We start from the raw sequence: 27,002 nt of genomic DNA on the forward strand, positions 1-27,002 counted from the left end.
ATTTTCGTAGTTTACATTGGATTTTAATGGTTCCAACTTTTGTTATTTATTTTCAGTAATTAATTACATAAACAGGAGTGTGCAAGTACCTAAACGCAGGTGCTTCAGTCATATGATGTACTTCACTTTTCATTCTGCAACAAATGCATTCTGCAAAGCACACAGGTATGCCTTATTGCTTGAAAAAAAGCTCTGCTTACTCTCATCTCATCACTGGACAGGTGAATCTTTTGTCTTGTTTTCTTCAGGAACATATTTTTCCTGAGTTAGCTTTCCTTTTCTTTCTTCTCCTCTCATTTTTATTCTCTCAGTCCTCCTTCACTGCCAATTAACGCAGCAGTTCTTCACTTCTTTAGGTTTCCTGCAGCCCACCTGTGCAAGTAAGTTCATTCTACACAGTTTCCAGACCGTCTTTAGTGTCTGCTCCCTTTGCACCTTCCCTCTCCTGAGCCTCTCAGTCTCATCCAGCCCATTCCTTTCCTGTACAGGCTCTGCGGTGGGGTGAGAGCTGCCCATTTCCGTAGTGGGGCAGCAATTCTGGCATGGAAGAAGGGGGGAGGAAAGTGCAAAGGCACACACATGCCCCACGCCCCTCCACCCTTCTCTTTCATGCTAGAATGAATGAAAGCCCCAGAAAGACCTAGACTGTGGATTTGTAGTGAGTCTGTTTTTCCCTGAAAAACAAGTGGAGCCTGCTATGTTAAGTAGCAATATAGCCTGACTGAGAGGAGGGGCATCATGATAAAAGTTCTCTCTCTTGCAGTTTGACAAATGCTCTCTGAATAGCTGCCACTGTCTATGGAATATTACCAACACCTTGGATTAAAAGCAGTATTTGCAAAATAGAATTGCAATTCTAGAAGATCAAGATTAATGGAGAAGAAAAGCACAGCATGGAATCTAGACTTCAGTAAAATAGATAACAGCAACATTTCTAAAACAGGTAAGAGAAAAATTGATTAAGTATTCATCCCACCTGTATTCTCCTTAGTAACATATTATTTTTTGTACTTAGCTACTACATTCTGATTAGTACATACAAACATGTATACATTTCATATTATTTAAAGTATTTTTTAATAACTGTTGTCTTTGGTAGGCAATTTTTTAAACCTTAAATATCCCTTTACCATAGTTCACTTGCTATATGTGCTTTTATTAATTCTAAGTAAATGAACATCATTTCTTCATGAAAGAAATAGTGGCTTAATCACAGTATAGACTGAGCCATTAGGAAGAAAGGAACTGGGTATTATTAGCACAATGTACTAACTGGCAGAAAACTTGCCATTGTCTCATGTAAGAAAAAAAAGGCACCCCTGAAACTTATTACAGCACACATGCAGATCTACTGGGTATCAGCATAGCTCCAATGGCCTCAGGATACAGCAGGGCACGGTGATGATGTCTTTGCACATACAGTGAAACTGAGTTTTGCTTGTAGAGAATTCCTTACATTCTTTTAATGGAAGACCAGGAGGTCTTACTATAGCACTGAGAGTCAAATTGCTTGTGCCTTTCTCTTGGTTATTACATTATCTTGGAAGACATTCTTTTTTAATTTGGACCTCTTTGACTGTGTCCATCCTGTTTGATAGATTGTAAGTCATTCACTCCAATTGCAGTGCACAGTGTTTCAAAAATCCAGTCTTGGTTATGGCCTCTAAGCCCTACTATAATACAATGAATAGATAAGAAACAGTGAGAATATTTTAGAAAATCCAAATATGAACACCAGGGTTCATAGAATTCCAGGAAAACGCCTGCAAGGGAATTTCAAAGAGCATGGGAAACACAGAAAAATGCATTCATACTTCCTAATGTGACTTCGATCTCCAAATTCATTTTACCAAGATATGCAGCTCCAGAACCTCCAGATAACTGACTCCATGTAGGTCAAGTCAGAGCACAGCCTAGTAAACTCAAGGTGATGAAGAGGATAGGGGATTTCTTAGTTCCAGTCTGTAACTGCCTTAACAGAAGGGTATACATATAGTCAACTTACAGCAAAGTGGATGAGATGGCACAGCTGTCTCTCCAATTAAGACTGACCTACTCTCCTCAAGTATCTCTGGAAGAGACCTACCTCTCTCTCTCAAGCTCTTCCAGGAGCTTGATGATATCAGGAATCCCTGACATTACAGTTGCCTTCTGCAGCTACAGACATGTTTTTTGTAGCCAGTTTAGGGCTTATTTGTGCTACCACCATAATTAGAATCAAGTGCTTAGTGCATTTATTCATAATTATTTAAAAGGAAGGCAGAGAGGTAGGAAATACAATTTAATTCAAAGTACAAGTGAGATTTAGCCAAGATGATTATAGGAAAATATAACTTTCCTATACATATTAAAACTCCTTTTAACTGAACACGCTGTAAAGCAAATTTTACTTAATGGTATTGTATCATTAGGGTGGCTACATTTTAAAGAATTTATGTTTTCACCTTATGAACGTTGGTTGAAGAAGAACATTATATAAAATTTGATATCCATAAAGACCATGGAGAAATATAGAGAAAGAATACTGTTACCCCAGGTTAAAGTACAGTGCTTCAATACTTAACAATATACATTTAAATAACAAATATTTCCAATCTCTTAAAAACACCAAAAGTTCACCACATGGCTTTCAATGTTTCTGGAAAGCCATTTGACTACTTTTGTTGCTGAACTTGTACAGAAATAACTTTCCTTCGTAATGTTATTCAGTACAGTTTGAACTAACTTTTCCTAAGTACATTATCTGGGTGAGCCATAAATTTGTAAAGCAAAATAATGCAGTTTTTAATTAGCAGCTCATAGCTCTTACTTGTTATGCTCTGAGCTATGTCTGTGGACATACCTTCAGAATAGCAATATTAAGGAAGGTACGAAAGCAAAAGACCACGTTCCAAAAAAGCACTACTATCAGCCTAACAGTTGAAGAAGTTCAAAAATTATTGAGTAATCAATAACATTATGGAAAGGAGCTCTTCCTTCTATGTGAAGTGAGTAAATGCTGAGTAAAATTTTATCCCGCTTTCCTATCAAGTGCAGTAGTGGATTCTGATTTCTAAACGGCTGTTTTTATGACCCTCACACAAAGTTCTAACTTGGACAGACCTTACAGATTAAAATAGAATCACTGAGTTACAGACTCATTGAATTGAAGAATGGCTTGGGTTCGAATGGGACCTTAAAGACCATCTAGTTCTAACTCCCCTGTTGTCGGTGGGTCTGTGATCCATCAGATCAGGCTGCCCAGGGCTCCATCCAACCTGGTCCTGAATGCCTCCAGGGATGAGGCATCCACAGCCTCTTTGGGCAATCTGTTCTCTTTCATCATTTGGAGAGAGGTTCTAGAAACATGACAATGAATTTGGTGACAGTTCACCCTGGTAAAACACTCCAGCCTTGGTTTTGTGTTGTTTTCATTTTTGTTTTTAATTAGGAGTTCAAAATCTATGGGACTAAAAATGAGTCTGCAAGCATGAAAACCTTGCTTTGAAAAACATACTGCAGATCTGTATTCCAAATTATCCATAATAGGTGCTGATAGATTCTGGACAATAACGACTGAGACAAAATGAACTCTTTCTATCCCTATCAAAACCACAATGGTTTTGGCCTGGAACATCTGTTTAGAGAAGAATGCCAACAAAAATCATGCATACAATAGCAGACGGGCATTTTGTTCACTGCTTTGGATATAGATGTTGGTGTTGCCTTCAGCACAACCTCATTTTTTTTAATACTTTCTTCTGGACCTCAGCCACAGCCCACTGCACAGCCACCCACATTACAAATGCCTCTAGGCCCAGTACAGGTACCCAAGCCAGTCACTGCAAAGGTGGAGTGAGCGTGGCCATTTATTATCCTTCTGCTTTTCTCTCTGCTTCCTGCAAAGCTAGACACAGATGTATTAGTCAGCAAAGGGAATCTGCTGTTATTAAGGGTGCATGCCTTTTTTCTCTCATGTGTTGTGCACTACACTAAATATTAGGGCATAATACAAGGGTTTTTAAGAAGGTTCATGAAGCTCTGCCTTTGATGGCATTGCTCTATAGTAAGCTTTAAGTGATGTCTATTTGGAATTTGCATCAGATAGAGGAGAACTTGTACATCCCATATTCTGAATTCTTTCACCGGTTTAAACATGATGGATTTAACTAAAAAGTTTTTAATTGTCAATTCAATATATTTAGATATTATTTTAAATTTGTTGGTCTGTTTTTCCCCTTCAGGCCCATTCCATGGAAAGATGACAAATGATACATGCATTATTTTCATTTGCAACAACCATCCTAAGCTGGAGTGGTACTGCTATTTGCTGATTCTGGTTAGCCTTTTCACTTTGATAGTGGGATTTCTAGGCAACATACTTGCCCTTCGACATTATGTGTACTGCGTGAAGACCTGGAATACTAACAGCATATTTCTATTTAATTTGGCATTGTGTGACCTCACTTGGATTCTTATGGCACCTTTTTCAGTATATCATAGTCTCCAGAAGTCAGAAAACTATATCAATCAAACATTTTTTTACATCATAAGACTATTTTTTAGCATTAATATATATGGAAGTGTCTACTTCTTAACACTCATCAGTTTTGATAGATACTTAGGTGCTGTCCATCCTATCTCTTCATTAACATGGTGGAACAAAGGAAAGGCCATGTTTTGTACTGCTGCTGTATGGATCTTCATAGTTCTTGCATCAGTGCCAGAGATCTTCTGCACAATTGAAGCTGGAAGACAGCATGACAACACAAGTTCCCAAGAACCCTTACAATTCGAAGTGCCATTCATACTCTCCAAGATTATATTGAGGTTTCTAATTCCAGTCACAGTCATCTTTACATGCTATATGTTGACTCTCAAAGCACTACTACAACTCTGTAAACGTCAGCAAAGAAGAAATAGAATTATTAGGCCTCTTTTACTGATTTCAGCTGCTATGATTGTATTTGTTGTGTCTTTCTCACCATATCACATTACAATGATGGTGATGATAATTTACAAAACCTGTTGTCAACCATCCTCTGAGAGCATAAGTAGATTAATGGTAGTTTTTCAAATCACAGAGATCATCTGCAGCATCAACAGTTGCCTTGATCCAATCATTTTTACAGTAGCAAATAAAACATTCCATCAAAAAATAAAAAATATAAAATGTCATCCCAAATGCCAATGCTGCTGCTGCTGTCTAACACACAGGGCAAGGGACATCACTGTATCCCCAAGAACAGTGACTTAAAGGTCAGTTTACAAAGACATACATCTCTTCCTACCCATTTAGCTTTGTACTGTCGGAACAGTTTAAAATTTCATCTCCTGTATAGTGCACCAATCCCTTGAGTAGGCAAGAATAGACAGCAATGTAGAGTAAAAGTTAACATATAAATCCACTGGAAAAGAAATGCTATTATATGTACTTTAAATATTATTGTCATAAATATACATTAATTTATTGTGACACAGCACTTCTTCCCCACATGTACATCTGATATGAATGAACAATGAATAAAAGCTCTAAGGATCTGCTTTTGTTCTTAGTCAGAGAAATACAGAAAGTCTATTAGTAAACAGTGTTGAGGAGCCTCCTGATAGTTTCTGTTAATTATTTTTTAATATGTTTGTAAGTAGTATTGGGGCTGCACTGTGCAATTAGTAAGAGCCATGAAGTTAACAGCTGAACTTCCCAAGTGTTTGTAGAGAGGCCTACTACAAGTTCTTAATTGTAATGCTACTTGCACTAAATTTCCTTAGGCAGTGGCAGTGGAACCTCAATAACCTGGATAAATGCAGCAGATTTCCAAAAAAGACCACAAAATATAAATAATAAGGGAAAGCCCCTGAAGACAGCCAGAGCCATAGTGAGTCTGCTTACAAAGCTAACAAGCATAGACTGAAGAGTTTGCTGAAGGTTTTTCCAGTGCAGCAGTGGCTCCAAGCCAATAGCACAGGCATACTGATAGTGCCTCAGAAACCTTGGGCAATTACAGCCGTCTCTCCTAAGTGTTCCACTTCAGAGAATTACATTACTCTACAGTGAACTCTCAATTCACAAACAGGGACAACTGTGCAAAGGAAAACTTCTGAAGCACTGAAGTGGCTGAGCTGAGGGAAGAAACACTGCTACACAACAGTGCTTTTTCCTCGTTAATTTAGGGTCTCAGCATCAATTTCAAGACAGTCTAAAGTACAGCGGACTTTGCTTATTAAAACAGCACAATGTCATACATCATCTTCAAGAATCATTAGACTGGTGTTCTCCCAGCATGTATAGACAGTCATCCTTTACATTCAACTATGTGCTTTCTAGCTAAGTCTCACAAAGTATCTTGTTAAGGCCATAGATCAGTGGGCAAGACAATTTTATTTTCAGAAGTTACTAGTGACAATGTATTTTTAGGTATACTTTGTATAGTGTCCTTTTCATTTTCATAATTTTAGTATGATTTTGTTCTCAAAGATGTATAAAAATATATGTCTACACTGACATTAAATCTCACTTGATGAATTTTTCAACATATAAATCAAATTCAAATATAAATGTATGCGTAATATCTAGAACATTGTTTTTTTAATTGTTTGTAACTGTGAATTGAAATGCAGGAACAAGTCTTGATAATCTGAAACATTTTAGATATGTTTATATGTTTATATGTATACATTTATGAGGATCTCACAGTAAATTGTGCATCTGTATTCTATTCTAGTGAGTTACATACTCACCTAATTGTTAAGTGCTGCTCTTAACCCCTTGATGATTTCTTAATCCTTAATTTTCCCATATTTTAAAAGAAAAAATATTCATCTTAGAATCATAGAATCACAAGGTTGGAAAGGACCTGCAAGATCATCCAGTCCAACCGTCTCCTCATCACCATTGCCACCACAAGCACTAAACCACATCACGCAGCATGTCACCCAGATGCCTCTTGAACACTGCCAGGGACGGCGACTCCACCACCTCCCTGGGCAGCCATTCCAGTGCCTGACCACTCTCTGAGAGAAAAAGTTCTTCCTTATGTCTAATCTATAGCTCCTCTGATACAACTTGCAGCCATTTCCCCAGGTCCTGTTTGTTGCCTGGAAGAAGAGGCCAAACCCCTCCTCACCCCAACCTCCCTTCAGGAAGTTGTAGAGTGCAGTGAGGTCTCCCCTGAGCCTCCTCTTCTCCAGACTGAACAATCCCAGCTCCCTCAGCCGCTCCTCATAAGACTTGTGCTCCAGACCCCTCACCAGTTTCGTTGTCCTTCTCTGGACACGTTCCAGGGCCTCAATGTCTTTTTCGTGGTGAGGGGCCCAAAACTGACACTACTCAAGGTGCAGCCTCACCAGAGCTGAGTACAGAGGGATGATGACCTTCCTGCTCCTGCTGGCCACACTATTTCTAATGCAGGCCAGGATGCCGTTGGCCCTCTTGGCCACCTGGGCACACTGTCGGCTCATGTTCAGCCGAGCATCAACCAACACCCCCAGGTCCCTTTCCTCTTCACACTCATCCAGCCACTCATCCCCAAGCCTATAACGCTGCATGGGGTTGTTGTGGCCAAAGTGCAGGACCCAACACTTGGCCTTGTTGAACCTCATCCCATTCACCTCAGCCCAGTGATCCAGCTTATCTAGATCCTTCTGTAGGGCCTCCCTACCCTCAGGCAGATCGACACCACCTCCCAGCTTGGTGTCATCTGCAAATTACTGAGAGTGCACTCAATCCCCTCATCTAGGTCATCAATAAAGATACTAAACAAGATGGGCCCCAGCACTGACCCCTGGGGGACACCACTTTTAATGGATTCCCAGCTGGCTTAACTCCATTCACCACTACCTGTTGGGGACGGCCCTCTAGCCAGTTCCTTACCCAAAGAAGGGTATACCTGTCCAGGCCATGGGCAGCCAGTTTCCCCAGGCGAATACTGTGAGAGACCGTGCCAAAGGCTTTGCTGAAGTCTAGGTAGACTACATCAACAGCCTTCCCCTCGTCTACCAAACTGGTCACCCAGTCATAGAAGGAGATGAGGTTGGTCAGGCACGACCTGCCTTTCATGAACCCGTGCTGGCGGGGCCTGATCCTCTGGACAGCATGCATGTGCCGTGTGATCTCACCCAAGATGATTTGCTCCATAACTTTCCCTGGTATGAGGTCAAGCTGAACAGGCCTGTAATTCCCCAGATCTTCCTTACGGCCCTTCTTGTAGATGGGAGTCGTATCGGCAAGCCTCCAGTTCTCTGGGACCTCTCCAGATAACCAGGAGCCCTGGTAGATGGCCGAGAGCAGCTCAGCAATCATCCCCGCCAGCTCCCTTGGCACCTTCATCTACTTTATTTGTGAGCTGCCTATTGTAAACATGACAGGATTGTTAACAATTCACAATTAAAGAGAGTTTGTTAATCTCTAAATGGGTACACATTGGCCACTATCTACTCTTCTATATGCTTACATTTCAGACTGACACAGAAATGATATTAATGCCATTTAGTGACAAAAGCGCTCTCAGCATGAAGAAGGGATGAACAGCAGAGATAATTGTGAAGTTCTGGGCTAAATGAATTTATTGCTCCCCCTGGATTGCACAGCCAAGTTTTAAACAGAAAGCAATTTCCAAAATCAAACACTTGCCATTTTATCATTTACTCTCTCTTTAAAGCTACAAAAACACTCTTTCTTTGTCCATTCTCTACTTCAGTATTGATTTTCAACAGGGTTGGGGGTTTTTTTCCGCAAAATTCAATGGGAAATCAAAATCAAAATAAGTTTTTTTTTCTAGACACAAAGTTAAACATAAAAACTGACTGCTATACTCACTGCATACTGTCTATAGATGTTAATGTTGATACTACATATCCAGTTAGAAACATTAGAAAGGAGTTCTGTTGTTAATGAGGAAATAAGCATTAAGTTCAGAAGAAACTGTGAAAAACATTATCAAAGTTGTTTCTTTGTCTTGAAAAAAAAAGTGTTTTCTTTAAGAACTGCTGCCTTCATAATGATGGATGATGCACCTATGAATACAGTCTGTGGTCACAAGTACCCAAAGTTTGTGAGAATTAAATTAAAAAATTCAAATAAAGAGTGGAATAGGTAACTTGTAGCAGGTCAGGCTCAATAATTAGAAAGATTCACAGATAACCCTTCAGCAACTTGTAGGTCTTTCACAAGCAGCATTAATGTGGATTGCAAAGTCATGGGTTTCTCTGCCTGAGATTCAGTGTGTGATAAGAAAAAGTAAGACTACTAGTGTAGTCTCAGTCTGTTGTAGGAAAATCAATGCGAGAGTCTGACTTAGAGAAAATTTTCCATAAGACAGAGAAATTTCATTCTGGCCAGGTAATCAGAACATAAAAACGCGTTTAGCTGAAGAAGAATGACCTTCATAGTCTCTATGTGGCTGAACTATGCAGTATACAGATAAAAAAAATGCAAAATGAGCTGCTATTTACTTTCTGTCAGCATCACCCTACCAAAGAGCTGCATGGTCTAAGGCACGCGTGACAGAACAAGGCCAGCAATTGCCTTCACAGGCCTGGGAGAGCATCAAAGAGAGCTGTATGTGCTGTGCCCAATGCAGAAAAGGACAGCAGAAGCAAAGAGGCAGGGAACTGGTTTTCCAGATGTCAATCAAGTCAGAAGACTAAAACTGCCATGAAATAGCACTTATGAAAACGATACTGATTTCTGCTGCATATCCTTTGATCCTCCCTGACTTCCAAGGATACGAGCAAGAGATAAAGGTAGCATGGATGGCAGCCCTGATTTATATGCCATGCTGAGGAAAAACAGGAGAAAGCCAGAGACTCCTCTAGTTCACTTACATGGGACTGACTAAGGCTGTCTACAGTTCTCTGTTCATCTATAGATCAAGGGACACACTACCGGGATTCTGAAACTCTCATAAAATCCACTTTTCCATGTTACTTCTCTCTGTATTCCACAAACATAAATATATGGAATAAAGCATATTACAAAAGCAAATCCTTCTGTCCATGTCTGTTTCTGTAGCCGCATGGAATGGCCCACAAGTTCATATAACTCAGTTTTCTACCAGTGAAACCATCAAAAGAAGAGGTCCCAAGGCATTCACAAACAAATGAGAATGCAAGGAAAAAAAAACCAACAAGACACCTTATGTCCCTGAAAAGTTTATTCTCAACAACCCCCAAAAAAAGAAATGAAGACATTCCTTAAAAAAAATAAAAAATAAAAAAAATGTATCCATGTAACAGTGCCTGTGTTGCCTGTTCTCCCAAACTGGCACCTTGCGCAATGTGCCTTGTACTGGGTTGAGTTTAAAGTTAATCTTTAAAGATCTGCTTTAGGACATAATCCTTAGGAAAAATCATTCTCTCTCTCTTACCTTCTGCTCTTCAGATAGAAGTTCCTCAAGCTAATCAGCTATGAGTACTCCCTGGTAGCTGAAAAGGCTTCTAAACATTTATTTTCCTGCTTATAAGAGATGTAATAATCAATTAAACACACTTTTTAAAAGTGTTTTTGTTCAACCAGGCTGAACTAATGCTAATGTTCTCCTGAATGAAACCAAAGGTTTTCTACAAACTAAGACTTAAAAACCACAAGACATCTGTTCATATTTACTTGGTCATATTTTTATTTGGAAATAAATGCTCCTAAAATGTTTCATTATAATATTCCTCAGATAATTTGACATACACAAATAAAATCAAATCAGATTATTCCATTTTGCTACAATAAGTGAACAATAAAACAAACAGCTAAGAGCCAAAGTCAACATCTCCTTCTAAGACAAATATGTTGCAACACTGGTTTATCACGGCCTATTGTTTGGGTTAAATCTGAGGACATGGTATCTAATTAAATGCCCGCCTGTTCTAATGAGTTTGAACACATCAGTTATTGTTGAAAGAATAATATTAGCCTACAAAACTGACTGCAAGATGTGGATAGCTCTCAATTACTATTTGTGGATTCAGAGATATTACAGCGATGGGCATCTTTGTAACTTACTAACTGACCAGAAAATGGCCCACGGCCTGAAAGATTTGCTTATGGGTGTGATCAGCTATAGTCGAGGAAACAATTATTTATTACCGTAAAACTCAGCATTGTTTTGTGAACTAAAATTGCTAAAATTAAAATTTCTAAGTTGAAGAGCTAAATTGAGCGACAAATGTCCCAAAGATGCAACTTAAGGTAAGCCATCCTCCTGCACCCACTGTTCTGTATTTGCCTGAGTAATACTTGCAGAAAACTACCTGAAAACTTCCCACATTAAGACATGAGCTTACCTTCCTTAAAAAACAATGTTAAAATGCTCCTAAAAGATGGAGTCTCACTTCAGTGTGTACAAACCGATGTATTCTGATACCAGTTTTTCTTTTCCAAGTCTCAGAAACACTGCACCTGGCAAACAGCCATGCCAAACAGTGCAACGGGCAGATAAAATATCTCACCTTTGTACGCTGCTTTCACCAGTGGAAGGAAGGCAGTGCTTTCCAGGCAGAAGGAAAAATAATCAGCACACTGATTCTACCATTGGAGGAGCTAAGGCGAAAGGAAGCAAGTTCTGCATGGGCCTTGCTACTGCTGCCCAGCAGGCTGTGCACCGGACACGGGTAGCCAAGCTCCCAGTGTGCCTGCAGCATGGCACCGCCTCCGCCTGCCAGGGTAAGATCCCTGCCTCCTCTTCACGTGGTTCACAGGTCTTCATCCAGCTGGGCAAGGTGAGCCTTCATCAGGGAGAACTGCACTTCTCAGCTTTTGCACTCAAAGGTAACCTAATGTCACAAAATGTACATACTCGAGGTCTCAGCTACTGACCTAGCTAGAAATGTGATGCCTTCGCACAGTACATCACGTATAATGGGAACCCAAGAGCTCCAGTTTCCTATCAATCCAACCAATAGGTTGGTTTGAAGACCAACTGAAGGCCAATGTTAGCAGCCAAAATGTCTCCATCAGCCTTCTTGTGGAGTCCATCCTACCTGACTCTGCTGGTCTCATGGACCTGGTGTGAACTACAAACTGCAGGGGAAGCAAATGCAGTTGATAAGCACTGCTCTCTGCCTTCATCTAAAATGCCACCCTGTCTTTAGACATAGCTTGCTATTTCTCTAAGAAAAAAATAACAGAAATAAAATTATTCATAAGAATGCACACTCATCTTTTAACACAAAATAAGTACAGAAAGATGGACTTTTACTGCTGCAAGGAAAGAGCTGACGTGGTCTTTCTCTCTGAAGGATTACCAAAGGCAGTCAAGAGCAGTCTAGTGATGGTCAGAGCCACCTGCTCTACTGTATGATGCAGGGAATTCATGCAGGCATCACATCTTTCTCTGTTTCACATTAATGTCATTGCTATTACCTAGATGTAATACCTCAATCTGCTATTATGAATAAACTGAATAAATGAATAAATGAATAAGCACAATGCTGGTAACATGGGAAGACTTAAACCACTCCAGGATTAGTATGTGCAAGCAGGCTTGATTTTGCATTTTTCCACATCTGTCAATTCCCATTACATGGAGTTCAAATGTAATTTTAACCAGAGACTTTACTCTTCCTTCTTTTATTACATCAGGTTTAGAACATTGTGCTGATGCAGTTAAAAGAAAAACTAAAAAAAAAAAAAGATATTGATTTCCTATTATGTATTAGAACAATTTGCAGTAGGGAAGGAACTCAAAATCCTACCTAAGCAATAGAAAGTGCTAGCGTGTTTGCGCTTTTGCTTGTGAGGTGTAGATTTTTTAATTTTATGTGACAGTTTATGAAATGATCAAGGAAGAAATACCCTCTTTAGATGTCTTCATCAAATAACAAATAAAATTTCTTTAGAGGGCATAGAAGTATGAATTGTATTTGTGTACTCTTTATCCTTAATGAATTTTTAGCATCTTTAAGTACTGGCTTTTTTAACTGCCAAAGCTATAAATATAATTCCATGATCCTCCTCCTTTTTCTCATTCTGGAGCTCTAATACATTTCATCATTTTATTTGTGGTATCTAGTTGAAACTATAATTTTCTTCTCTGAATTTCCTGGATCAAATCTCACAATAAATAAAAGAAGCTTTACAGTATTTATGTCCCTTATAACGCTGATGTTGAACTCTGAAGGGCAGGGCTGTAATCTCTATTTCTCAATACCAGTTCAGTGACACCCTGCAATGACTTGTCAGAATAATTAGTTCTCAGGTTCTTTTTAAATTGTTTGTTCTTTTCTCCTGGCGCTTCACTGAAACTTATTCACAAGCTTATTTTTAACAAAAAATACTTTTCTTGCAACCTATGTTCCATGCTGCCCTTCTAGATAAGCATTTATAAAGCATGTTTTGTCAGAAAATAGAGATTTTGTCCTCATTCATCAAAGTGCATCTTTAGGTTTACAAATGATCTTTGTGATAAGTTGTCCAAAATGCTCTGCTGTGGCAAAGTAACTTAGAAACCTGAATGTGGCACTGTATACAGTTTAATATGTTTAATTGTAAATAGCATATGTTCAAATAATAGCAAATATGCACGACAAATGGTTAGCCTGATTTGAGTCAGGAACATCCTTTTCTCTCAAACAGATGTAGCTGAGATCAACAGAAAGCAGCCATCCCACCACTAACCCTCAATTGGAACTCAAATGAGATTTAGGTTTGACCATGAGCTTTGCTACTGATTTTCCAAGGGACTAAGGAAAACAGCACTGTCTCTGCTACTCTGGAGGGAATGTAAGGTTCACAATAAACATGATGCTGAGCCGTGAAGGACCAGCAGACAGCAAGAAAGAAAAGAGATTTACATTTTCTTGAGATAAAAAGTAGTCCAATGCAGGAGGTAGCACATGATCTAACAAAATTAAATTGTCTTGAAGGAAATGAAACAATGCTTTTTTACTCTCTCTCTCTATATATATTTAGACTCTCTCCTTGCTAAGAACAAAGTGCATTATTTTTTGTCCAGAATTCCTTGGTAGCCTCAGGAAGGGCGAGTCAAGCTCCCTGCACAAGGTTCTCTCTCTCTGAGGCATAAAATATGCAGACAAAAAAGAAAATCCAACCGCAGATAGCTTTCTGATTTAACCTCAGTATGCACAGATTAAGCATGGGTTTTGTTTTATATTTTATCTTCAATAAATACTTGCAATTCTGCTGTCTGCTTTGTACAGGGGAAATAAACATCACAGTTTACAAGGAGCACCCCAGAGGTTACAGAGGGTGTTTGCATTTCAGATGCACAAGACAAGTAAAGAATTGGTGTTGTGGGACTGAGAGGATGTATATTCCAGTGACAATCAAGAAGGCTCTCTAGCCTATTGTGAATGTTTGGGACACACACTTAGACCTGAGCATTTTCAGATTCAGTAAAAACTATTATTTCATGTGCTATATATTTCTCAAGTAGCACATGCGTATGTGACCAGAGAGACACTTGTCTGAACGTCAAAAGGGGTATAATCAATAAGTCAACTCCCACATCAATATTAGTGCCTGCTGTAAGCACACAGAGTGATATGGAGTGAGTTTTTGCTGGTTAAAATATTTGCTAGACTTACTTCAACTGTGGGCTGAAGTTTCCGAATACTGAAAAGTTTATCTAGGAAAAAAAAAGGTCAGGTTCTCTACTTTGAACATAGAGGATTATGTTTATAGAATTAAGAATATGAACTCTAGTTATGTCTTCTTTAACCTTCCTCCACCTTCAAAGTGGAGTTTTTGTATTTGACAAAGGAACACAATGAATTTTCCACCAATGACATTACAAAACTCTTGCAATGGTATAATCATAAGCAATGCTCATTAATCCTAGTTTGCTGCAGCAGATCATTCATGTGTATTATGTACTAATGTTATGTGATGGAGTCCAAAAAGGACTATTTACGGTATGGAAGTGGAAAGAGTAGAAATGCACAGTATCACCTAAACCACAAGATCCATTTCACTTAGCAGCATCTTAGAAAAATTGAATTTTAAATAATTTGATACTATTATTTGCTGAACTAAGTAAGGCTATGACAAATGCCATACTGAGAAATATATATTTACTAGAAACAGTGTGAAAGGAGAAACTTTGTTAATATTAAAAAAAAATGACAGTTTCATAGCAACTTTCATCTGACCCTCAATCAAATATAAAATGAGCCCAAATTTTCATTACTGAAAAAAGTCAAAGGGTGGATAGGTTCCATGGTAGAACATTATTTTTAGTATGTACACAAAATACTGGTAAACTGTAGAGGGTCTTTTTTGGCAGGAGGGGAGGGGGTAACTGAAAAATGTTTTAATTTTTACCAAATATTGTACAGAAACATTCATTACTATTCTTTGTTTATCGTAAGTTTTCTTCTTTGAAGTTTACCTAACTGTCATAATCACTTAGTACCACTAGAAGGTGCTCCTCTGTTGAAAGATAATTACAACTTGCTTCTCTAAATTTGAATTGTTTGAATTGCTTCTCTAAACCACTTTTCCTCAGATAACTGTGGCTCTGGCCAGGTGTTTACACAGACTGTAATAGCAGCAACTGCACCTGTCACACAACAGCAGGACCTTGTCATTAATACAGCATGAGAATAACAGACCAGTTGTTGCCCATTTTCTTCACCAGTCAGTACCTCAGCCGAGCAGGACTCCAGTTACTTTTGCTGGAATGTGAGAGGTTGTGATGCCCCCTTCCTGAAGGCATTCAAGTTCAGGCTGGATGGGGCTTTCAGCAACCTGGTCTAGTAGGTGGTGTTCCTGCCAATGGCAGGGGGGCTGGAACTACATGATCTTAAAGGTCTCTACCACCCCAAACCATTCTATGATTCTATGAGTTTAGAGAACTGTGATGGATCTGGCACCTCATGAAGAGCCGCAAAACTCTTTTACAATGAGGGTGCTGAGGCACTGGAATTGCCCAGTGATGTGGTTGATGTCCCATCCCTGGAGACTTTCAAGGCGAGGCTGGATCAGGCCCTGGGCAACCTGATCTAGCTGTCCCTGTTCACTGCAGGTGAGTTGGAGTAGATGGCCTTCAGAGGTCCCTTCCAACTCTAAGGATTCTATGATTCCTCCAGCATCCTTGAACAGAATGCACTCCTAGTGGGATACATGTCACACACTTGTCTGAGATCCGAAGGCAAGAGGGTCTGAAATTTTTAAGAAGGACTATAAGACAACTGTGCAAACATAAGCATATGATTTACACCAATTCTACAAGAAGTTTCATGATATCGTACTGTATCTGGTAATCTAAGGGACAATAATTCATATTTCATATGAGCCTCAGCCGAGTTAAGATTTAGTTCACTAGACAGATGATAACCAGAAAGGCATTCTGATACCATCTGAAGAGCTTTGTGTCACTTGTCGTTGGATAGTATTTTAGTGAAAAATATGAAAGAAAAGGGCAATGAGGATGCACAGGCTGGCAAAGTTAAGATTCTGATTTTATGAGGTGTGAAATTTATACTAAGTGTAAAAATGACCATTATGGAATTCAAAATTCTGGTATATTTTCAGAGCATTTCATCAGCTTTTCTACCATAAACAAGTGTCAGTAGGAAGCCCATTTCCAGCGAAAGATGGTTAAGGAAGAAAGCATCCATAGAGTTCAAGGAGTGAATCATTAACCCATTAAAACGTAAGGTTACCCTAAGCATTACGTTCCTGATGGTGAGGATACAATTACTTAGCTTTTCACAGGCTTCAGTACCACACAAGAGCAGACACAGTGTTCTCAAGTAGAGCCCCTCAAGTGGAGCATTTTGCAAAACCCACTGCAAGGGGCAAAAGAAGCTCAGGAACTACTCAAATTCTGGATTCACTGGACAGGTCAGAATGATCAAAATGGAAATGATTAAAGGAGAAAGATGCTGGCAAGCTATTCAGGAAGACAGCCCATTCCTCTCACCTCTTTATGTTAATATGGCAAACATTCCCAGGGAAAATACCCGAGTTCCATGGGAAATGTGATACTGCTACAGAAAAGCATCTCCAGAGGTACAACTGTCGTGCTTTCACAATTTATACAATTTATGCAATTTATACAATTTATACAATTTATACAATTTATACAATTCAGGATGTCGGAGCGTAAATGAAAAATAAATACATGTCAGTGACACAGCTTTCAGATCCAGCACTCTTAATGTGCAACATGCTAGTGCACAACATCTTCATCTTCAAATAGCCAACACAGTGCTCTCCATCTTGAGATGCTAGTGTCTCTATAAGGAATAGACACGGAAAATCATACTTGGCACTTGTTTCCTTGAGGTTATGGAGCACTTTCTCAGTCCTGCTACTGAATGTTTCTTTCAGAGGAAGATTTTTTTCCCTTTCAGAGCAAGGAATCCAAACCTCTTCAACAGAATCAAATATCTTCACCCCTTTTGAAATAGTATTTATTTTAGGGACGCCTTGTTAGATTACATTTGATTCATCTTGTACAGCAGTGAGGAAAAACAACCACAAATTTTGTCATTACAGTGGTCACAGAATATTCACTGAGACTCCTTGAAAGGTCTAGTTATGGATTAAGTATAGGATTAAAATTAATACAAATTATTGCACGACAAAAAAAATAGTGCTCTTCATACTGCTGAAGACACCTTTTTTGACACTGATGTACTTAGGAATACGTATGTTCTTCCTGCTCTGAGGAAACAGTCTTTAAAGGACTTCACCTTTCTATGGTATGTCACAGCAAGTAAATAGTTAGAAGGTACTTGCTTCCCTCAACAAGACAAAATACTATCAGATGGCTTTATGGGATAGCTCTCAAGGGAGCTGTGAGGTCTGTAACTACAAAATGGAAAAAGAGATTAAGTATACATAAGTGTAAGTAGTGTGGGTTTCAGTTTTGGTTTTCTAAAGGAATTACATCAGGTATCAATCTGATTTCCAGTGCAGTACACACGGTACAAAGTGAATGAGGAACAAGTGCTCCACATGAAGTAGTGTAACTTTTGAGGGGTAAACACTTATCCAGAGAAGCTGATCTATGGACAGAAACTTGTACAGCACTGCTGGAAACAGACCAATATTTTGTAATAGTTACTGTCCCAGGATACAGTATCAAATGAGACCCTAGTATCAAATATATGACAAGACCATAATGTTTGACACAAAAAGGTTCTCAGATCTCCAGTGTTGATGGGTGCCGGCAGAAGGCTGCGAGTAAGACTCTTTTAAGCAAGTTGTAAGCCACTCCTGTGCAGGCAGCAGTGTTGCAATGTGCTCCCATTGATTCTGAAGAGTCTGCATCTTCTTCACTTTTTATACATCATGAAACTCCAACACATTACACTGTCAAGTGTGAATTAAGATTCATATTTTATGTCCACCTACACCTCTGACCACAGATCAACAAGAGAGCTAGGATGACTGTGTTTTATTGTTAATTAAAGCTAGGATTCATCCAATTTTAGGCCTTGTCCCCTTTTCTCTGCATAAACTCAAATTAAATATCACAGCTGTGAGTATCCAGGATCATTTTCCTCGAACCTACCTATCACCTACTGTCCTCTCTGCTAAATGTCATTTTCATGCATGTTTGGCTTTGACTGAATATTGCACACAGGTCTGGTGTCCTCTTTGCATTAGTACTAAATAAAGTGTGTTTCTCAGCACCATGGCATCAGTATTCCAGAAATAGAAAACATCACTTAGCATGCACATACATGAGCTTCAAGCAGCTGTCCACTTTGAAAGATTATATCCCAGTGCCAAAGAGGAAAGAGGAATTAAAGTGATTTAAGACAGGAAAACATCAGCAGAAGAATCTGCCTCTTTTCAACCAACAACTTGTTTTTAAACATTTCAGTTTTTCTGGCCTCCAAATAGTCCAAATCAACAAGTTCCCCAATGTTGTAACACAAGTGGGAGGAAGAAGAACTTGATACATTTGGAGATTTATGAGAAAATGTGAAAATTCGTGGAGGACTTGCATCTTAATTACAGGTAGGCAGGAACAAAGACTACTGCTGACTGCCAGCTTTATTATTTGCCTTCAGAATTACTGTCAAAGGCATCTAAAAATGGCATCTATTTTTGTTTGAATGTGAACAAATTGTTCCAGGCTAGAAAACTATCAGCACCATCTTTCCTTGGCATCTATGATGGGCCACCGTCAGATATTAAGCCAGAAGTGGGAGAAGTTCAATAAAGTTTGTAATATTCTGAAGTCTTTTAAGTCATAACAATAAATAACTGATAATCACACCTAAATCGTCTAGTTTGTCATAACCTATTAAATGGCCAATTTGGATATGCAAAAGACATATTTATCATTCTAGCTGATCAATTAATAGATGCATGAAACAAAGGAAAAGGCAGAATTTACTACATTATAAGTGGTACAGGCAGGCAACAAAATGTACAAGAACTGAATTCTTGATTATTATTTTTAACTCTGGTCTTAATAAATGACATTTCTGCTTCTTGTTTGGATATATAATCTCAGAAATCTTTGATTTCTTCTTTGCTGAGCTTAAGGGAAAGCTCAGCTTTTCACTTCTTAAAATTTTTGGATTTGTTTTTGTAACATTCACTGTCTGGTACATGAAGGACCTTCATGCCACTCTGACAGCCTAAGGGGACCTCAAAAGGGCTACTGACATCATGTTCTCCTTGGGGTTTTCCAACAGCATGCTGCAAGGTGATGTTCCACACTAACATATCCTCCATCTCCTTACAGTATGGAATAAGGAAAGAAGAAATTTGCCCCTGTACTAGATTGTACCAGCACTATGCCCATCAGTCTTATTCTGCTAGTAATAAACTCACTTCAATTTCTAGAAATCAGGGAACTGAGACATATTCCTGCAAGTGACAGGCATCATTCCAAAATCACTCCCTGTCTCGAATGGAAAGAAAAATCTGAACATCACATCAAAGAGATCAAAACACAGAGTTGACAAATCAACACTAAGTAGCGATGAGATTATTTTTAGTTTTCAGGCACTGAATGCTAAATATTCTCAAGAGCCTTCCCATTACAGATAATCAGACACACGCAGCACTTCCCTTGGTCTTATGGTGCTGCTTGGGGAAAGGGAGACGTGCCTCCAAGAGAATCAAAGTCTTCATTGCAAAAATAAGCTTGTTGTGGCTACAATTGGTAATGGCCTCAAGTTCTGCCAGGGGAAGTTCTGGTTGGATATTAGAAAAAAACTTAGAGCAATGAGAAACTGGAACAAGCTGCCCAGGGAGGTGGTGGAATCACCATCCCAGGAGGCATTCAATAACAGACAAGATGTGACACCGAGGGACATGGTTTGTGGGCATGTGGGGATGGGTCAGTAGTGGTCTTTTCCAACTTCAATGATCCTATGCTTCTATGATCTCCAATTAAACTCTGCTGGTAATGTGGTATCAGACATTCCATAATTAATGCTAAGAGCAGACAATGGCATTCTTCTCATTGAACCTTATGATAGAAAGCCACGAGAAGTTACAGCTCTTCTAAAAATGCGAGTGTAAATGAAGAAACTAGGAGGTCATTTGCATGCTTTTTATTTATACTTCAAAGGTCACCTGTGGTCTCTCTGATGAACGATGTAAACTTCATTTTAAACTGACATCTTTCTTACTGGCAATTTGCCACAGCTGGAATGCAATGAGCCTACTGGCTGGCTGAGTTTCTTGCTTTTTATCTTGCGGTAATGTTTCTGGGTTATTGTTTGTGGGTTGTTTTTTTTTGTTGTTGTTGTTGTTTTGTTTTTCTTGTGCTGAGGAATCTGGCTTTCAAAAATGTGTGCTCACAGCCCTTTTTGTGTTATTATTAGCTAGCTGTTAGATTGGCCTTCTGGCACGCATTTTGTAGGACCAAAATAATCCGATTGTACTGCTTTGACATTTTTCTGGATACAAAAGAGGTGAATTGACTGTGAAGTAATCACAGCAGACCTTGAATGTCTTCAACAGCATAAACTGCACAAGTATTAAAATTCATATTGAACAGGCTCCTGAAGACAGTTTGTTTGTTTGACCAGCTATCACATTAGCAGCTTTCTACTGGGTTGAAATCATCAATGGAAAAAAAAAAAGCAGGAACAAAGTGGCTGGATATTAAGTGACAGGTCTTATTGTAATTTAAGCCATAGAGCTGACAAAAGAAAAGAATATGCCACGTCAGTCAGGTTACAGTATGATGCAAGTATTGTCATACACCCATTACTTGCTGGTACAGATAGTGGCACAACTGGTTCTGAACAAATGAGAATGGGAAACAATCTGGCTGAAAAACAACCACGCAATAATCCTAGCACATCTTTTTTTCTCATTTAGTTCGCTAGGCATTGCACAAGCACTACACCACAGCAACACTAGCCGCAATACCACAGCCCAGATTTTACCTTAACATGACCCCTGGTATTTCAAGGTACTAATTAATCATGTATGTGCTCTTGTATAAATGTATCCTTTGTCAGTTAGCTGCATAACAGATGCACTTTTCTCCTATGTAGTACGTTATCATCCTGACTAAATCCCATTCTGCCTAATTTCTTCTTGCAATCTACATACATTCACTGCTTCGGTTGTTAGACTCTTACCTCTCAGCATAAAAGCAGACAATGAAGAGCATTTATAATAGGTTTGCAATATCTTTTAAAGCCTTTCAGGAAAAATGTTTGACAAAAAGAGTTATGTTTTCAGACAACAGGTCCTCAGTGGGTGTTCTGTTTGAAACTGTCTGTCGTGAAATTGGTCCCAGCATGCCACCACTGCCCATTAAAAAATTTGCAACGTTAGTGCATGCAGTTCTCAGTGCAATTCCCATAATGACTGCTTTATTTATTCCTTCCCATGCCTACAAAGCTGAGATTATCATTTAATTCTTGACAAACTGCATACTGCAATCATTTGTAGGAGAGAATCCATTAAATCCAACATTCTTTCAACTGCTCAGATTTGCTTGCAGTATTACGATGCCCCACCTGTTTTAAGAAATACAGCTTTAGTTCTGTTTACCTTGTTTTCTACAATTTGTGATAGCATATTAAGCATTTAATTTCCATCCAATTTTTTTTTTAAGTCAACTGAAATATTCGAGCATACTCCTTAAGAATTGAATGAAATTAAATCTGTGTAATAACAGAGTTTAATTGGACTTCATAATCGCTTAGAATCAGAAAAACAAGCAGGAACAAACCTGCACATTTTTTAGTAATTATAGTTTGAAAAACTGATTCAATAAATCTGCAGCATGAGCTCAGCTTTATTACTCACGGAAATCAGTCAAAGCAAAAATGTTGAACTGAAAACAATTAAGACACTTTGTCCAATAATACTTCTCATTTATCTACGCTGCTAAAAATCTATATAAATCAAAAACCATTTTAGATTTACAAGATGTAATAGATACATACACATTGATGCAAAACACACAGCCTGAACTCTGAACCAAAAAGTCCCCCACTGAACTCAGAATTTGGGCCCAAGGCTTGAGTACAGAACAGCAATTGCACAAATGCTGAGAAGGTGCTGATTAAAACATTCATTTTCTACAAACTGAATACTGTGTTATTTTCCAGACAGCGCCCCCGAGCAATATGAAGAGATTATTCATGAATTTCTTCTAAGTAAGTATGTAAGATTTGAATGCATTTTCTGAATGCACACTGTCATTATAATGGGGTCAGTTTCTAAGCTTGTTCTGCTTTTAATAAAGCAAAAAATAAACCACTAAATCACTAAGCAAGGGCAAAGAAGATACTTTTCTCCTCCCCAAGTAACTCACAGAGAATAAGAAATGACTATGGTGTACACTTTTATTCCCCCAAACTTCCAATATTCATCTTTGACCCCTCATTTTTCAGTGCAAAATAAAAAGCACAACAGAACACGACAGCTAACCAAACACAAGATATGCTTAGTGATGAACCAAAAGAATACAGTGGATGATAGCCAAAAGGCAATTTTAAAAGCCCATTTGTTCTGATCACATGCCAAGAAAATATATAGAATGCACTAGATGAAGGATGCTTTCTTTGGATATCTTTATCACTGGAGATGTTTATTAAATGAAGTACGTTGCTTCCTGACTGAAAAGCAAGAATGGAGAGTTCTAAGTCATGAGCAGTGGAGCAGTGTCTTGAAGGTGACCAAAGAGGTTACTGTCCTAAGGCAGCACTATTACCAACTGAAAATACTTTGCTGTGTCCTCTAGTCATGATTTCCACTTCGCAACGACAGTTTACCTACTGCCTTATCTTTCTGTAGTCTCAGAAGGTTTAAGCCTAAATAATGTTTAGGCTATCACCCCTCTTCCTCCATTTTTAGGAACATAACATGCTTGAGCTTAATCCTATTAATTCTGTAGTTCACAACAGCCATGTTTATCAGATGGTGTCTGTTATAGATAGTAAACTATGTTACAATGCAACTCTCGTAACACTATTTTTTTTACTCCAAATGCACATTCAGCAGCAAGAAATACAGAAGACAAGGGACAAAAGAGCAGGAAGGGCACATGGAAAGAAAATCCTTTACAGTCCTCTTCATCTAAAGTGAGATGTGCAGACTAATCCTTCTCAATTTCAATTTGCAGCACATACTGTGAGCCAAGATCTGACACAAGGAGATTGACTGGTGCTATTTGGTTTCCCGACAGCAGGAAGGTATGTGCAGGCTACAAGAAAACAACCAGTCATAATTTCCCCTGCCAATAGAATTTAACAGAGAAATATAAATAAATGTACAAGGATTAAAAAAAAAAAATGAAAAAAAAATGATGCCCAACAATTATACACCAAAAAAAAAAAAAAAGAAAAAACAAAACAGAAAAAGTCCATATGAAAAGACAAATATTTTGCAATATCTCTCTCTTTCCCTTTTGAAATAGGGAAACTAAAAGCAGTAAGGAGCTGAATGTATGAAGTGCTTGAAGCTAGAAGATCCAGAAGGCGTACTCAGTGGGATTTGGACACAAAGTGGGATTTCTAGGCAGTAAAGACTTTAAAATATTGTCAAGTAACTGTCAAGAAAGATTTCAGCATGGGCTATGCAAATCTTCTGAAGACCAAAAAGATACACTCAAGCTAAAAGCCTCCTCTGAAGCCCACATCATCATCACATCGATGCTGTCACTCTCCACACATGCCAGTTTACAGCTGGCATGGCCACATCACACAGCACGCAGTCAGGCTGTCAGTCACACAAGCTGTCAGTCACACAGGCCACCATCTGCTTTCAGTGCATCACAAGCAGCAACCCGTGAGCATGGCCTCACTGCATTGGTGCCATCCCACAGCACCAGAGCCAACATGAGTCCAGGCTGCCACGGCCCCTGGCTATTTGGCTGCACTGTCCTTGGCATCAGCATTGGCACTCGAGTGATGGCAGAAGCAACTACTTTTCCATGAGCATCGCTTGCCCAGGCTGGCTTGCTGCTCAGCTGCATCCATAGCAGTGCTGGCTCCAGGCAGGTCCAAAACCCACAGCTGGGTGGGACTGGGGCAGAGCCATGTTGGCTTAAACTGTTCTGAAACTGAGCTTGCAGCAGCTAGCCTGAATCAGATCATATCTACACCCTATCTACACCCCTATCGCTCCCCAAGACCACAACCATAAACATCAATAAGCCAGCACTGCATCGCAGATAGGAATCTCTTGACTGTTTGTTGCCTCCCAGCATTGATTCCTTCTTTGTGCTGCCACAAATATCTGTGGGATGACATATGATTCCCACGGAAATAAAAGGTGGATACTGCAGACGTGCCTATGCTCCCAAACCTGTTTCTCTGAGCAACTGCAGAAGAGCACAAACACGCAGCAGACACTGAAGGTAGGGCAAGCCTTCTTCGGGCAGTAATGCTGATTCAAGCCACTTTAAAATTCACATTAAGCTATGTCCTCTATGTGATACATGCTTACAAATCCAGAAGGAATTATCATAATAATCAGCCTAGCCAGAATAGAACATATTCTCCAAAAGAAAATTTCGCTTGTCTTGATGATACTCCAGCCTATTCCTTATTCCACTGACAGTGTAGCCTTTCAATTACAGAAATAAAAAAAAAAGTCTTTCTTTGGCTATTTGCCACTTTCAAGCACTGGACCTTGCAATATGTTTGCTGGACGGAAGGTTCTGTCCTTCAACTCAAATTTGAGCAAGTCACTCTCTAACCTTTCCTTTATCCCCTAAATCCTCTCATTATAGGGCTAAATTTGTAATTTTGTCATCACTTTCATTACTTTCCCTAATTTTCTCCAAACAAACAAAATCACTCCTCAATTTTGGAAGGCAGAACTGAAAACATCATTACAGCAGTGCTCGAAGCAGCACCCAGGAACTATGATAAAACATCCTCTCCATGGGGATGTTTTACATTTACCACCACACTATGTTAAAATGTCCTGTCAAGATGCTCAGCCATTTTTCAGAATTCATGTTTTAAGAGAAGTCTCTTAGAGTTGTTTTTCTTATTTGTTCCTTGACATAATAGCTTTATGTTTGATTTATTGAAACAATACCGGTCCTCTTTTTATCTTAATAGAATGAGGCAGGCTGAGGAAATGGCCAATTACTCATGTGCTGTGAGGTGTTCAGCAACCATCCATCCTGCAGCCCCAACAGAACAAGAACACATGACTGGCCCACCCACTCCAGCAGCATCTTTCTAATATATCCAGAATCAAACACTTGCAGCTGGCAGACTGAAGTAACCTTTCCTCTGATTTCCACTTATCTCTAAAACTGGAACAGCCTCGAGCCCTCAGACGTTTTCTACATTTACTACATGACTCAGTTAAGACAATGATAGATACTTTTCTCTCTACACATGCCTACACCAAAGTTCTCTGTCTCAGAATTTAGTCTGAGGTCATTCCTTCCCTTCAGCCACGCCATGGGCAGTATGTTTCCCAGTTTAGTCACATCTCCTGCATAAAGACACTTGCTGTCATGTTTTTTTTTCCATTTCCTACCTTTCCATTTCATTAACTTGTTCTTGTACCGAGAAGTGGCAGGACAACTCCTGCTGCTGCAGAGCTCCTGTTTTCATGCAGGATTTTCTTATCACAGGTCTGCTAATACTAACCACTTCCCCACATTCCACTTATGGGACTTCTGACAAGATGTTCATTGACAATGTCTAAAAGGAACAACGCCTTTTCTGCAGATTGCTGAGAAAATCATATAAGATTTAAAATTTGCTTTGAAGACAAAGTACGTTCTTAATATTTTAAATCACCCATCTCTCAATTATTTCAAACACGTCAGCTTTCTCTGTTTTCAGACCTTTTGTGACTGAAATTACTGTGAATTACATTCACGTAAGCAGAGATGGCATTAATTTCCACAGCGATATGAGCTTTGATGTACCGAGCTCTACGCAGCTCTAAACATCTGAAGCGATTAATAGCAAAGCATACGAAATTGCAGTAAGTGGACAGTTTGAAGGCAAAGTGACTGAGCCATCAGTAGGAGGTCTGTGTGCGCATCGCAGAACTCACCAAAGAGGCGCTGGTGGAAGAGGAATTTCCCAGTGATCAGCCCTGTGAGAATGGCCAGCAGCCACAGCAGCACCTTCAGGCATCTCCAGCCGCCGCTCTCGGGGTACTTGTTGGTTACAAAGGAGAAGCAGTTCCCGACAACAATCACATTGGCTTCTGTCTGACTGTGAGACACCGGGTCCTCGGCAAATATTAAGAAGTTGAAGAAGATCACGAGGTAAGCCACAACTAAGCGAGACCACGGGTGCTGGAAGTAGTAGCGGAAGTCTTTATCCATCCTCAGGTACTTCAGAGCTGCTCTTTGTCTGCGTGTAAAGATACAAATGCACAATGTTACACATACCAAGAACATTTCTCAAGCATTTCTCTATTATCTCTTTAAGGGCGCAGCTCAGCAGTAGGGCATGAAAACACGGCATGTGAGAACAAGGCAAGCTACAGGAAACTCAGTGTACCTTTCCACCCGTGTTCCGCAATACACAACACATATTTCAAAAATTCTGATGTTACACCTGGACTGAACCTTTCTCTTTATATGAGAATGGAACAAGTCATTGAGCGCAGTGAAGGCTCCTACTGCCTCACCCCCTAGATGCTCACA

General features: G+C 39.3%; 2 protein-coding genes across 2 annotated transcripts in view; one reads left to right on the top strand and one right to left on the bottom strand.

Moving 5' to 3' along the window:
• Positions 1 to 26,678, bottom strand: part of TMEM117 (transmembrane protein 117) — a gene marked incomplete at both ends in the record, with an annotated part of 190,871 nt that extends 164,193 nt beyond the window's left edge. The window contains one exon of the mRNA XM_079549617.1: positions 26,402 to 26,678. Within this exon, the coding sequence (XP_079405743.1) occupies positions 26,402 to 26,678 (277 nt within the window). The remainder of the gene's footprint in view (positions 1 to 26,401) is intronic.
• LOC306952506 (P2Y purinoceptor 1-like) lies at positions 874 to 5,236 on the top strand (the record flags this gene model as incomplete). The annotated part of the gene is made up of 2 exons (XM_079543217.1): positions 874 to 943; positions 4,224 to 5,236. 2 exons carry the CDS (start codon positions 874 to 876, stop codon positions 5,234 to 5,236), a joined length of 1,083 nt encoding a protein of 360 aa, XP_079399343.1.
• Positions 26,679 to 27,002: the final 324 nt, after the last annotated feature.

This window comes from Tetrao urogallus, assembly GCF_951394365.1.
Source record: "Tetrao urogallus genome assembly, chromosome: 1".
Lineage (NCBI taxonomy): Eukaryota > Metazoa > Chordata > Aves > Galliformes > Phasianidae > Tetrao > Tetrao urogallus.